This window comes from Thamnophis elegans, chromosome 1 (assembly GCF_009769535.1).
Source record: "Thamnophis elegans isolate rThaEle1 chromosome 1, rThaEle1.pri, whole genome shotgun sequence".
In the NCBI taxonomy this organism is placed as follows: Eukaryota; Metazoa; Chordata; class Lepidosauria; order Squamata; family Colubridae; genus Thamnophis; species Thamnophis elegans.
Genome location: NC_045541.1, coordinates 155,723,585 through 155,737,927, shown reverse-complemented (window position 1 = coordinate 155,737,927; position 14,343 = coordinate 155,723,585). Strand labels below are relative to the sequence as shown.

The following is a 14,343-nucleotide window of genomic DNA, read 5'->3' as shown; positions in this document are numbered from 1 at the left end:
TTCTTTACTCCGGCAGCTTCCTCCTCCCCCTTAAGAGGAAGAGGTTGGACTTCATTTGTCAGTTTGGAAGCGGCGGGAGCTGCGGCTGTTAAGTGGTGGTTGTGACTATGGCAACCAGCGTTTCTAATGGCTGATTGCCGGACGAGCATACAAAGACTGATAGACGGGAAGAAAAGTGTAGGGAAGTCGGGTCCCCAGTGGGGATGAAAGGTGAGGGGAGATTGAAAGCTATGGCGAGGTAAAGCTCGGAAGATCTTTTTCCCTCCCTCCCCCGTAGTTTATTGGTTAGTTATGGTTTCCTTATCTTCTGAACAAAAGCAAAACACACCGTCTTATATCCAGCTTTGTCTTAATCATACGGCTTCATGTAATTTGGAGAGCTGGAAGTAATGGTACACGGTTTACTACGTTGTAATGGAACAGTGGGAAGACTGTTGATTTTCAGTCCTCCAGGTCATAAGTCCCAAAGGTGTTTTTTTCAGGAGACAACTCGACTTTCTTGTTTTTTTTTCTTTGAAGACATTTCGCTTCTAATCCAAGAAGCTTCTTCTGCTCTGGCAGGATAGTGGGGAATGGAAGGATTTATATTCCTTGCAGACAGCTGGTCATTTGCATCTTTTTAGGGGGAGCACTTGGAGGTTTATCTGTGTCTTCGGGAGTCACCTGAGCAGTGCTCCTGGTTCCTGTAGTCTGCAATTTTTTTCCTCTGGAAATCAATTCCTACTCTCACATCATTCAAAGGGTGTTCATCCTAAAAATCGGAAGATTGGGAAGATTTTTCTTTCTCAGCTTATTTGTACCAAAACTGGCCCGCAGCTGCTGGGCATAGAATTTAAAGAAAACCAGACAGTATTCATGGTTTAAAGTCCTCTGTAGCCATAATGTAATTTATGGAACTGTAGCTAGCAGCTACAGAAATTATTCTTTAGTAGCCGATATAAGTGTCTTAGCAAAGCTTGAGGTGAATGAATCAATGCTTTTCTCAGGAACAAGCATCTATGTATTTACCTCAAGCTTTGATATGACACTTATATCTGCTACTAAAGAATAATTTAGATGGATGGTAGCTATTTTTAATGGTGTTTTTGTTATATTGTTTCAGTGTCTAGAATTCATAAATAGCATCTTTAGATAGCATCTTTAATAAGGAAATGAACTGCTTCCTGCAGTTTATGAGTTTGTAAGGAATGTTAGTAGGGCATACGTGGGAAATGCTTGCATTTTGTAAATCTCTCTGGAAAAAATGAAGATATTTAGAAATAGAAACAGTTTTATTATTTCATCTGCGTATAAATATTGAAACCATGTTAACTTTATTTTTTATTTTAGGATGAAGAAATGTAGGGGAGAAGGGCTTAATAAAATTGGGTTTTCTTTGCAGGCAAGGAAGGCTGTAGGATGCTCTCCAGGGTGATTCCAGATTTCCTTAATCAGAGTATATTTAAGCAGGACTGTTCTTGCACTCTGTAATAGTGGTACACTGCATATGTCTTTCTGTTACAGTACATGGCGGTGATTATCTTTTGATAGAGCAGCAGAGTTCATTTCCGTTGAACCTGTCCCACTTCTTTCCTTTTTCCTCCCTTGTTATATTTAAAACACTGTGTCATCTACCGGTATTTAGTGTTGTAATTGTTTAACAGAAACAAGGCCCAATGGATATGATGTGAGCTATTGAAGGAAGTGGAAAACACTACTAGTTAAGGCAAAGATTTTTTGTCCAGCCTCACTGCCAGTAATTTTCTCATTTATTCCACCAGCGTTCGCATGAAAAATAAATCCCTTGGTGTTCGGGCAGCACCTGCTAGCAGCAAATCTGATGTTTCTGCTAGAAAAAAAATCACGATTTCAGTGAAGAAACTTCGAGAAGTGACTCCACTCAGTCGTCCAGAATGTTCAGCATCAGTTAATGATGATGCAGCTTATATACCATCAGTACTGCTGGCAAACAAAACTGTACATCATAAATCAAGAACAGTATCTTCTGGATACACTGCAGCAGGTATATTCTTAACTTTCTGAAACTTAGTAGTCTGCATCTTATTTGTATGAAAACTTCAAATATCAAATTATACTACAGATATCTGCAGCATTTTAACTGAGGTTATAACTAGTAGGAATTTAACACTCAAGTAAAGTCAAGCTTGCATGATAATATTTAATGACACATTAATGGAATGCCTACTTGTTTATTAGACTTATAAAACATTCACTCCAACATGTTGCAGGAACGTTTTCTGTTAAATTGCTAGCATATGTGGGACATTCTGTAACTTGTGGTTGTATATTGGTATTGTCATCAGTATATTAATAGTCTGTCCTGACAATATGGTCTATATCTAATTCCTTCCTTTTCTTTTGTTTAAGTGCTATTCTACAGTTATTTTGATTTGTTGTGAGCTTTTTGAATAGCCGAAATAAAAGTTATGCTAGAATGATACTAGAAAATGTTCCATGCGTAAATTAATTCTCATACAGATAATGTACTAACCATACTATTTTCTAGGTCTTGTGAGCAAGCACACTGGCACAGACCCAGGACAGTTAGCATTACCTGAAAAAGATGGTCAGTCTTCATGCTTTTCCTCAGAGGTAGGCTTAGTAGTGTTCTGAACTTTTCATATATTCATTGATATTTTCCCTCTTTGCCTCTCAGAAATCATAACATTTCCTGTATTAACTCAGCTGAGGCAATTTGCTTTCTTCATTTCAACTGTCATGCAAAATCACTGGGCTTTATAGCTGTCTCCAACTTCCTTCATAAGTCTCAATTTACAATCATATTACCATAAGAAGTGAATTGTTTATTTTTTGCTTTCCTTGTTGTCTTCCTCTTTTCCTTGTTGCCTTTGAAGTTTAGATACATGCAATAAACTAAAGCATTTTTGCTATTTACTTGCATATATAAAATCTATAATTTGTTTCAGCTCTGGAGATAAGTTATAAGCCTTAATAGCATCACTCAGCTCACTAAACTTCTTTGTATGTATATGTCTAAAGGATCCAAATCCCAAGAAGTATTTATATTTCTGGTTGCATGTTCACTTGAGCTTTATTAAAGGAATGGCTCACCAATTTGAGATCTTTTTCATCAGTTTCACAATGTTATTCTGCAGTTGTTGTTCTCAATTTGTAATGGCATACAATAACCAAAGTAATTTATTTCTTTTTTAAGAAAGACTAGACATATTTTAATTGTACACTGCCCAGACCTGCTCTGTGAGTGAAATGGGCAATCTATAAATTTGATAAATAAATATATGATTAGTCAAAAATCTATTTTGCTTTGTTTCTTACACACACACACACACACACACACACACACAACATAAACACACATAACACTTTTAAGGTGCCTGATTGCTTTCTGCTTTAGAAATACAAAAACTATGTCATATAAATACTGTGTGTTTGTGTATGTACGTGTGTGTGTGTGTGTGTGTATGTATGTGTATGTAAATGTAAATGTATATATATATATATACTTTTAAAAGAAATTGACTTTGTAGTGATGTAATTCTGAAGCTTATTTTACATTTTGTTTTCCTTTTCTGAGATATATTCACATAAACCTGCAGTGCAGATTACTTCAGAATGGAAAGGAGATGCACTTAAGCAGAAAGGTAATATTTTGCTTGCAATTTCATGATCCTGCATATATTTACACCTTTGACCCTGTTTTTTTTTGGGGGGGGGGAGGAGATTTGTTTGCCTTATTTCTGGTAGAGAATTAAATTGAACCTAAATCAAAAAAGAGAATAAATCTTTTTTTTAAAGAATTAAACAACTTATTGAAATATTTGCTGACTGTGAAAAGAATCAATTTGACACAATACTGGAATAAAGAAACTTTGCCAATGGTGTAAGATTGAGGACCAGATTGGAAGAATATACAGCAGTGGTTATATATATTTACGAACAGAAATGCAACCAAATTCATTTTGGAATAGCATCCTTACACAAAACATGCAGCAAGGCAAGCTAAGAAATTTAGACTATGACTTTTGAAGAGAAGAGACAAATATATTAAAAAAAAACACCTGGGAAATGTTGTAAAATATAAATATAAAATTTTAAAATAAAGTATAAATAAGTAGTAATATTAAAAGAGGGAGGGTGCATTATCAAATGCTGCTATTTACAACATGCAATATTTTATTCTGTATCTTGAATCTCTATTTTTAATATCTTACTTTGTACAATATTTGTGCAATAACAAAATAATCAAACAAAACATTTTTTTGAAATGCAATCTTGAAAGCAGGATGGAAGTTGTGCCTTAATACAAATCCCAGATTCAAAGAATAGAATGTTTCCATATGAGATAGCTATATATGATATACTGTGATTGAATTTCTCTTTGCAAGCGGTGAAGTAGCCTTTCCTTCTTTTCTTTTTGGTAAGAAAGGATATTTTAGCTCCTGATTAAAATAGTTCATTCTCTTTGCTCTACAGCATCAGACATCTTCATCTCCCAGTACGACACTGGACAGAAGGAAGCTGTAAGAGCTGCATTCAAGCAGCGGTAAGGACAATTGCATGAAATGATGTGTTATCATTTTTAATCAATCAGATACATTGAAAATGAGGTTAGAGGGTAAAGGATATCTTTGAATTTTTAATATATTTATTTTTCACATTTCTTAAATCACCCATCTCCCTCAGAAAGTGACTGCGCAGTGTACAATAAAATATTAGAATCTAAAAATAGTATATAAAAATAAAGTTAATTTTGATACTTTTTGAATTTGTACAAATGTTGAGCTATCTGGCAAATGTTTTTAGTCTTATTAAATGGTGATTATAAAGCGAGGAAGCTTGATACATATTATATCATTGAGCTTTGCATCCCAGTTGAAAGGATTAGCTAGTTGGTGATAGGAAGGACTTCAGTATGCCTGAAATTTTAAGCAGAGGAAATGGGGGAGAGAACCCCAGCCGGTCTACTTTTATTATTGAACTTTGTTTCCTGAAAATATGCTTTAAAAAAGAAAAAAAAATGTCTCAAACATACTACATATCCTTACATTTCCGTATTGTACATACAGAATCCAGAACGTTCCTGTTTTTAAAGCAGTGAAGGTAAACCTTCTAAATAACGTATGTCCAGATAAGGACAGCTCCAAATCAATGCAGAGTGAAATGGATTCAGCAACAACCATTGCAGCTGCAACAGCGGCAGCTATTGCTTCCACAGCCCCACTTTTGAAAGTGAGTGATACATTTCATCAGTCTGGAGTAGATAAATAAAACAGAATAAGTGGGATGCATCAAGCAGATTCAGCATGTGTTTAAATGTGCATGCTGAGTTGTCATGTTTTTCTTTTTCAAACTCTGTAATGAATCTGTGGGAATATTAAGCACTTTGTTGCTATGTTCTAGGAAGAATCAGATGAGGAAAGTCTAATGGGGAATGGTTTAATGTTTATGGATGTAAAGTCACTTATCCAATTATCTACTTTAATCCTTTCAGACAGTAATATACCCCTTAAAATCTTACTAATTCATAAATAGCGTTTTTAAGATTATAATCACAAGTTTCTTTGTTATATTTTCTTTATTCCTGCTGAAAGATTTGTCATGCATTTGTTTCTTTAGTAGTCATTTAATTAATATATTTTATTATTTTTAATAAATATTATCTTTATACAACTACATTGTTTAAAAAACTAAAAGCCAGGTGGCTGATTCTTTACCTAGCCAGCCAATGTATATATGCACCTTTTAATCGTTCTGTATCCTACAAAGCTGAGATAATTAGTCTGATTTTAAGATGTAAAGGCTCATAAGCTCTGTGTTTCTTCACTCAGGTCCAGAGTGACTTGGAAGCAAAAGTGAATTCTGTTTCTGAAATGCTAACTAAGTTGCAAGAGACAGATAAACAACTGCAGCGTGTGGCTGAACAGCAAGGCAGTCTGAAGGCTCAACAGCTTGAGGAGTCTTCTAGCAATCAGATGGTTGGCAAACTTGAAAAACAGATGAATGTCTTCATGGAACAACGAATTCAACATCTGGAAAATTTGCAGCAACAACAAATGAATATCCAGGTAGAACAATAAAATACAGAACTCTGCTATTTTATTTTATAATTATTTTCTCTTTATCACTGGGAATAAATGTTGTCCAGAAGAATCATGGATGGGGAAATGGTTCATTGTGATTTATCATCCCTTCTTCATAGAAACCATATTGATACCTTTATATCCTATAACTATTTAAACAATAGGATTCTTGTCTTAACCATGAAATGTTACATTTTTTGTTCAGAAAAGGGCAGTTCGTTTCCAAGTTCAAAGAAAAAATTGAATTAAGTAGCACATTTATATCATATAACACCATAGAATCACAGAAATGAAAATGCCATTTAGGCCTCAAATCCAGTCCCTTGCCTAGTGCAGTAATCCAAATGAAGGCACCTTAGAGAGGCTGCAGTCTTGCCTCCACTTGAACGCATGTAGAACTGGACACAGTGCTACAGGTAGGATCTGATCAAAGGGAAACAGAATAGAATAATTATTTCCTGGTATTTCGAAATTATATTTCTGTTGATGCAACCTAAAATAGTATTTGCCTTCTTTACAACCACATCCCACTGCTGGCTTATGTGTTACTTGGTTAACAATCAACTGCTGTGCCAAGAACTTTTTTTGCAGTTATTCCTATCAAGCCAGCATTGCCCCATCTTATACCTTTGCATTTCATTTCCTGAGTGAAGAATTTTGCATCTGTTTGTAAATTCCATTCTGTTATTCACCCCATTCCTATCAAGTTCATTTTGAATGTATTTTGTGTCTGTTATAGTACTAGCCCTCCTACCAAATTTCGTATGGCCTGCAGATTTGATAAGCACCATCCCATCTAACCTTTCATGTAACTCATTAGTGAAAATAATCAAGAGTAGAAGACACAGGACCCTATTGATACCTCCCTCTATTGTGATGAAAGGCAATCCCAGCAATCTGTTTGGATGCTGGCTTGGTAAAGGGGAAAAGCCAAAATCCCATTGAGACTTGTGACTGAAATTGGATGATGTAGACTGAAGCAAGCGAGAAATGTTTATGAAAACAGTGACCTGCAGTAGGCCTGAGAGGCAGCATGCTAGTGTATATTTTCAAATATACAGCATATCTATGGTTTGTTCTTTCTGTACATTTAATCATATTTCCATATGAGGAATTATCAGATAGCTTGTGCTGACTAGCCATTTCCTGATTTAATTATCACTTTTTAAATAGATTATCAATATATACTTGAGTATTTTCAAAAGCTTTGTCCCCTCATTTTCTTTTATCTGCGGCTAAACACCTATGCCTTTCAATTTGTGTTGAATTTATATTTACTGACAAATGAATAAAAGCAAACATGGAAGCAGTATGCTCGGTCCCATATTTGGGTAGACCAGGTTGCCCTGATAAAAAAACACTTACGCTTTTCATTTATTCATGAAATAATTATCTTTCAGTTGACACAGTTGTGTATTGTATAGGCATAGTTCATGGTCATTAAAACTATTATCTAAAGCATGACAAGACATTTCAACAATGCATTTTTTTGTTTTGGGGGTGTTGTTTTCTATGTTCTTCTGATCACCACTGATCAACAACTAAGAAATATTGATTATTCCAACTTTAAAGAAGGACTAAAATGAACATTGTTTTGTAAAGGCAATGATCACCCAATTCTTCTATGAAAAAAAATGTAGGGTTAGAAAGGAGAGCATTCAGCTTTGTACAGCCAATTTCTGTTTACTTATATACAACAAAAAAAGAGAAAAGGATCCTTCCTTGCAATTGGAGAGAGAATGTGTGGAGGTAGGTAGGATTTTCTTTAGGGATGAAAATAAAGTTGGAACACTTGAGGTATTAGTGTAGTATTACACTACACTAGGTATTAGGTTCTGCTTTATGATCCCTTCTATACCCTACACTGCTTTCCTGTTTAATCATATGCTACCCAATAGTCCAGGCTCAGATGACATACCAGTTTGTCATCAATTAAGATAAGGCAGTCAAAATTGAGCCATTGTTACAGAAGTCTGTACTGGTTGTCTTTGCTTAGCAACCATAATTGGGACTGACATTTCTCTTTTGAACCCTTAAATTTCTTCTTCACAGTCTCAGTTAATTAGCTCTGCACTGAATTCAGGTGGTTTCCAAACTGTTAAGGCAGCACCTTTCAAAGAATTATCAAAACATGCTGTGAAGGCAGGGAAGCTGCTTGGTAACCAAACTACGTCTCAGGAGGACTTATTTCTGCCTAGGGCAGCACAAGGTGAGATATATTTGATTTATTTATATTTAAACTTAATGTAAAGTTAGGACAAAGAACAAAGTTGTATATCAGTTTATTTTTTTAAAAATTACATAAAAACAAGTAAGTTAGAATTGCTTCATAATACAAACAAAAGAAAGCCTAGCTCTTGTTTCAATAGTCCACTCACCACCTTTCAGTTTTGGAATAGCCAAAACACTATTAGTGGGCCATCTTTATTTTTGTATACGGTTTTTTTTGACAGAGCAATGGATTTACCTATTTGATAGTTCACTCATGGATACCAAACATTATTTTTGGTTCTGATTTTGAGATCTCCTATATTGTTGTGATGTCTGGAAATAAGCCTCTATGAAGAGAGGAAACAGATTTAAATATCTTTTTATTATATCTTTTTTTAAAGAAATTTTTTTATTTTTTATTCTCTTACATACCATTTTAAGTATACATTCACATAATTGTTATTCTTCTTTACATTTATAATTTTTATATATTATTTCATTTAATAGGTTATAATATACAGTTTGGGTTGCTTTGTTTACCATCCCTTCCTCCTGTTGTAACCACCTTATTTTCCCTTTCTTTTCTCCCTCCCTCCCTCCCTCCCTTCTCTACTTTCTTCCTTCCTCCTCTCCTTTCCTTCTTCCCTTCCCTTTCTCCTACTCTTCCTCTTCCCCTTCCTACTCTCTCTCCTTTTCGTCCTCTCTCCTCCATCTTCCTCTCCTTACCTCTTTCTTCTTTCCCCCATCTTCCTTTCATTCTCTCCTCTCTCTCTTTTCTATTATTGTAGGTGTCTCTTTCAGGTTTCAGTTTATGTTTCCTTGGGATGGTATTTCCGCAAACCCAAATATAATTTGATATCATTTCTTATTCCCTTACCTTCACTAATCTATCCTAACTATATCCCCTCCCCTTATGTCTCGCTCTTAGATATATACTTATATATTTAATATTTTCTTTTCTGTTTTCCCCTTCTTCCCCACCCCCCTTCCATTTAACAGTGCATCGTCTGGGTTCTATATCTTCTCCCTACTTTCTTTTCTAGTTTCCTTTCAGAGTTAAATATCTGAATCAACAAATAATCAGCATGAATTCTACCTGTCATACCTTAAACTTCCAAATTAAAATGAAATTGACAAAGGCTGGAAAACAAGGAAAGACAGAAACTAGATAATCTCCCTTCCCTTTTCTACTGATTACTGAAAGTTCGCAGATATTGGAAACTTGAATCACCTTGTTCAGGCTGAATGGTCCTTCTATCAGCATTGTGCTGTAAAGCTTTGCCCCTTTCTTATCTCCAGATTCCTAATTTAAAATCAAAACATGATTTCTCTTCCAAAAGATCTGACACATGTTTTGATTAGTTGAGAGAATTGTGACTAAAGTATAATTCTTACAGCTTGAAAATAAGGTATTCTATTTTTGTTACTTATAATGTGTATATTCATATTCTTATAATCCAGTTTATTCACGGCAATTGGAAAAACAGGCTGTTCATATACAGAAGTCCCCTTTGAAAACTCCGGCCCCACGGAGATATGCTCCTATGCCTGTATCTAAAGATGCTCAAATTTCACAAAAAATGGCAAAGAAAGAGCTGTCTTTTGGAGAGAAAGAAAATGCGTCTTGTGGTATAACTCTAGGTAAGGAAAAGGAAGATTCATAACCTGTTGTAATGTTTCCTTTTATTTGGTTAATTGCTCATTTAGTATGCTAATTGTAGAACAATAATATAACATCCTTTGGATTTTTCTAGCCTTTGAGAGGAAAAACACTTTACACTTTCTAGGTTTGGGAAAAGTTTAAATGAAGTCTTTTTGCTATCTAAAGAAACTAGCATTTTTATAAAGGACAGAATTGTGTACATGCAAAAAGATATTGCTCCTCTATAAACTTGACGTCCCAATCTCTTCATCTAGATCAGTGGTAGATAATCTTCTGAGCCATATTTGCAATTTTGAGAGTAATTTTGTGCTCATTATCAAAAAAATGTCATGTAAGGAACTTTCCTATTTTTAAAACGATGAGGAAGTAGAGGGATTCGATGTCCATTTACATTATTCTGATACCATCCCACTTAGTTGGACTCATGGTGGATATTACAATATAAATAAGAATTAAAAAAAGAAAGAATGCTAAATTAAATTAGCTGCTGACTCTGCAGGTCAGTTTTCTGCATTCTAATTGCCTGCTCAAATAAAACAACTTTCCCCTCCTTTTTCTATAACTAGTTTTATCTGGGCAGGTGGCACATTCCCATGCTGTAGTCATCTCTCACTTGTCATCATAGAACATATCTGGGCCTCAGATACATTGTTTTAAATGAAAATGATGTTAGAAGCTAGCAGCATATCAGCTTCTCAGTTTTAAAAATGATGACTGGTAATGTATCTTTACTGAATTTGTATCCAATCCAGAAAAAGGCGTTGACAAGATACTTACAACCTTTATGCGCTATTCCTGGCATATCTATCAGCATGCCAGTTCTCCCTCTGTTTATCTTTCATTATTATTTTTCCATTCTCTTTATGTCACATTTGCAGGGTCCCCTGGATATAAGCACTAGCGCTCATAAGTCCAGCAACCCCCTTTTTTTCTTCTACAACACTTTTAATTAGCCAAAATTCCCTTTTCCAGTTCAGTCTATTTTCTTTGTATACCAAAATATTCAATTAACACTGCTATGTATTGCTTGTTTCATTTTCATTGCATCTAGGATTTCTTCGACTGTTCCTTCTTTTTGTCAATCATTATTTATGTTTCTCAGAACACCCTGCTTTTACTTCTTACATAATCCTCAAATCTAGACACCCTCATATCCTATGTAAAGTTCTCAGATTATTCTTCTGTTTATTGTGTAAATACTGCACATCTCCTAATTGTATTCTTAACTGTTCCTTCCTTCTCTTTACTATTTCAATTCACCACTCCTCCTTGTATTAAAAGAAATATTGTAGCTGATCTGCCACAATAGTTAATTATGATGAAAACCCTATAATTACTAAAGTTACAACTTTTAGCTTGACCTATTGAACAAGCATTTTCAAGTATTTTCAGTTGTGTCTTTGATCTTTAAATTACCTTAACTTTTAATATGTCAGTGTTAGGAACCTCTTATGTGTGGTATTAAAACAGTGTTTCCAAGTGACAAGACTGTGCTATTGAAGCTCTTTTTACTAGGTTTACTTACACAATGAGAACTACATAGAGATGTCTTTCCTGAGCTTTCTTCTTTGTAATTGTTTAGAAAATGAATAATGTGCACTGTTTAAATTCCATGAATTCCAATTAATTCATATCCAGTGCATTTTATGCTCTGTTCTATATTTATACATGGTGATTATTACATAAACTCTTAATTTGCAATTTGACACGTAATATTTTTTCAAATTACTATGTATTGGCTAGAAGGTTTTTTTGAGCATCATATTAAATTATAGCATGCTTTTTTACAGAGGAAATACAGTGAAATATGCTTATTTTGATTAAAATGCATGCCAAGATATCAATTCTAAAACTGAAAGCGCCTGTCAAGAGAAGATTCTAAAACAGGAAATGCTAATTCTCTCAGAAAATAATAAGTACTCCTTACTGAAAATGCATAATCTGTGTCACCCTCCCCCACCCAACCTCTGAATCTTATTTAAATATATTGCAATATATGGTTGTGTTTTTTCCCTCCACTAGGTGGAGGGAAACTTCTAGAGCAAATCCTGAAAGCACATGAAACTACATTAAATCCAAGCACATCCTCAGAAGTAACTAACCGGGCAGTGTCATGGCATTTAGGGAGTGAGCAGTAAGTATTTCTCTAGTTCAGTGTTCCTCAACCTCAGTAGCTAGCTTTAAGATGTGTGGACTTCAGCCCCTGGAATTCCCCAGGCGGTTTTAAGGCTTAAGTTGCTGAGGTGGAGAAACACATCTCTATTTACTTTAAGTCATTAGCTTTTAAATGTGATTGAAAAAAATCTGATTGTGGGAAAACTCTTCAACATTAAACATAAATTGTATTTTACTTGATGGATAAGCAGTATTACGATGATTTAAGTGTTACGTTTACATATTAGGGAAATTTCACAACTTTTTTAACTGGAGGAGAAATACGTGTAGCTATTTGAGTTTATGTATACCAAACAAGGTAAACTTCATATACTGTCATCTGTATGGGATGGTATTATAGTATGTAGCCTTGTAACTTTTGAAAGAGCAAAGTATCCGGAGGTTAGTTGGTTAAATGTGACTGATTTAGAAAATCTCAGAAGATAAAAATATTTGGAATCTCAGTAAGGATTAATGACAATTTGAAAAAAATATTTTTATCCAGCATACCTCAGACAGCATTCTCTGTATTTAAAAGCGCAAATGAAGATCTTGATTCCATTGGGAAAACTGTGAAAAAAGCAGATGATGTGCTTCATGATCTTGGGCAATTAAAAAAGGAAATGCATGATATCCTGCAGGTAAAAATGCTTGTATGTTGTATATTATTGGAATAATTAATAGGTAAAGAATCTTGGCATGCACAGATATTTATTGTGATTTAAAATACTGCTTCATAAACATCTTTAATCTTCCTCGTAAGCACACAAACTTACACACAAATGCTATTTTGTAAGAAATGGTTATAGTGAAGACCTTGAACAATTTTGATCTGTATTTATTTACAAAAAGAAAGAGAACTTTTACAGATGTTGGTAAACTTCAGCTTTGGTAAGCTTTCGCCCCCATTAGCCATGCTGAAATTATTGGAGGTGTCCCAAAGGTGCTTTTTCAAGAGACTTCAGACTTTCTTGTTTTCTTTGAAGACGTTTAGCTTCTCATCTAACATTTTGCTTCTCATCACATTCTCATTCTTCTCTGAGCTGAAGAAGCTTTTTGAATAAGAGGTAAAACATCTTCAAAGAAAACCAAGAAAAGTCCAGTTGCCTCTTGAAAAGGCACATTTAGACATCTATAGACATTTAGTTATGCACTATTGGAGTTGTAAACTACCTGAGGATGGTACTTTGCATTATGAAAAAAGAGAACTCTCTATAAGAAAAGAGAAACTCTCCATAATTCATAAAGGGATGATGAGAGAGGAGGTACCAAGAAAACTGCAGGTACTTGTCCAAGAATCAGACATGTTTGAAAACATAGCTAGGACTGCTCTATATGTACTTAGACATTACTAACTGGGTCACACATTGTAGTAACCACAATATAGTTCAGTTTTAACTTTCTGCAATGGATATAGCCATCATGGATCCCCCCCCCCACCGCTTAATTTTGTCTTTATTCACCTTATATCCACTAAACAAGTGACTTAGGGCAGTGTATGCAATTAAAAGCAAAAAAATAATAATAAAAAATGGACTATATTAATACATATTGAACCAGAGGCAATTCAGGCAACCAGAAACAAAAATAGGCTCACAAAACCTCCTGACCCAGGCTTGGTGAGAAAACCAGGTCCTTAGAGAGCCTGGGTCATCTAGATCTTGGAGGAAAAACTAGTCCACAGGGCAGGCATAGCAGCAGAGAAGAACTGTTTCTGATTCCTCCCAGATAACCCTGCTTTGAGTGAATGAGCTGGAGTAAGCTAACCCTATCAGATCTTATTGGGCAGCTAGAGGTTATTAAAAGCAAGTGGTTCCACAAATAGGCAGGGCCTGTGCCATGAAGGGCATCTTGGATGACATGCAGTATCTTAAATAGGACTCTGAAGCCGAATGGCAACCAGTGCAGCTTGTGAAATAGTGCTATCTGAGCATAATGTGCTCATTATTGCATTTTAGACTAGATACAGCTTCTGAGTAGTTTAAAAACCTGTTTAGAAGTTGAGCATGTTAGTTAGACTTAGCATCCAAGAGAATAAAGAGCGGTTTAGAAGTATCTTAAATAAACAGATATAACCCCTCAGTGAAAGAATGTTACACAGTTTTCAGAGGATTATAAATCGTATAAATAATTGTCTTCCATTGTGGTGCAGAACTGTAGTATATCTGTGCAAAGACCTTTCTATAATGCATTTTTTATACTTTACAGGATGCAAAGGACTGGAAATCAGACATGAACAATTTTGTGAAGGTT

At 34.9% G+C, this 14,343-nt stretch overlaps 1 protein-coding gene across 4 annotated transcripts in view; it reads left to right on the top strand.

Annotated features, from left to right (window-relative positions):
* Positions 1–55: 55 nt before the first annotated feature.
* The window catches only part of KIAA0586 (KIAA0586 ortholog), a 73,503-nt gene continuing 59,215 nt past the window's right edge, over positions 56–14,343 (top strand). For 2 of the 4 annotated variants that reach the window (XM_032236008.1, XM_032236001.1), the window contains exons 1-12: positions 56–238; positions 1,761–2,002; positions 2,507–2,592; positions 3,557–3,623; positions 4,456–4,525; positions 5,049–5,211; positions 5,811–6,047; positions 8,115–8,271; positions 9,735–9,914; positions 11,959–12,070; positions 12,596–12,731; positions 14,299–14,340. In XM_032236008.1, the coding sequence (XP_032091899.1) occupies positions 204–238; positions 1,761–2,002; positions 2,507–2,592; positions 3,557–3,623; positions 4,456–4,525; positions 5,049–5,211; positions 5,811–6,047; positions 8,115–8,271; positions 9,735–9,914; positions 11,959–12,070; positions 12,596–12,731; positions 14,299–14,340 (1,527 nt within the window). In that variant the 5' untranslated portion in view covers positions 56–203. The remainder of the gene's footprint in view (positions 239–1,760; positions 2,003–2,506; positions 2,593–3,556; positions 3,624–4,455; positions 4,526–5,048; positions 5,212–5,810; positions 6,048–8,114; positions 8,272–9,734; positions 9,915–11,958; positions 12,071–12,595; positions 12,732–14,298; positions 14,341–14,343) is intronic. The other 2 variants (XM_032236023.1, XM_032236016.1) reach the window with 2 other exon arrangements.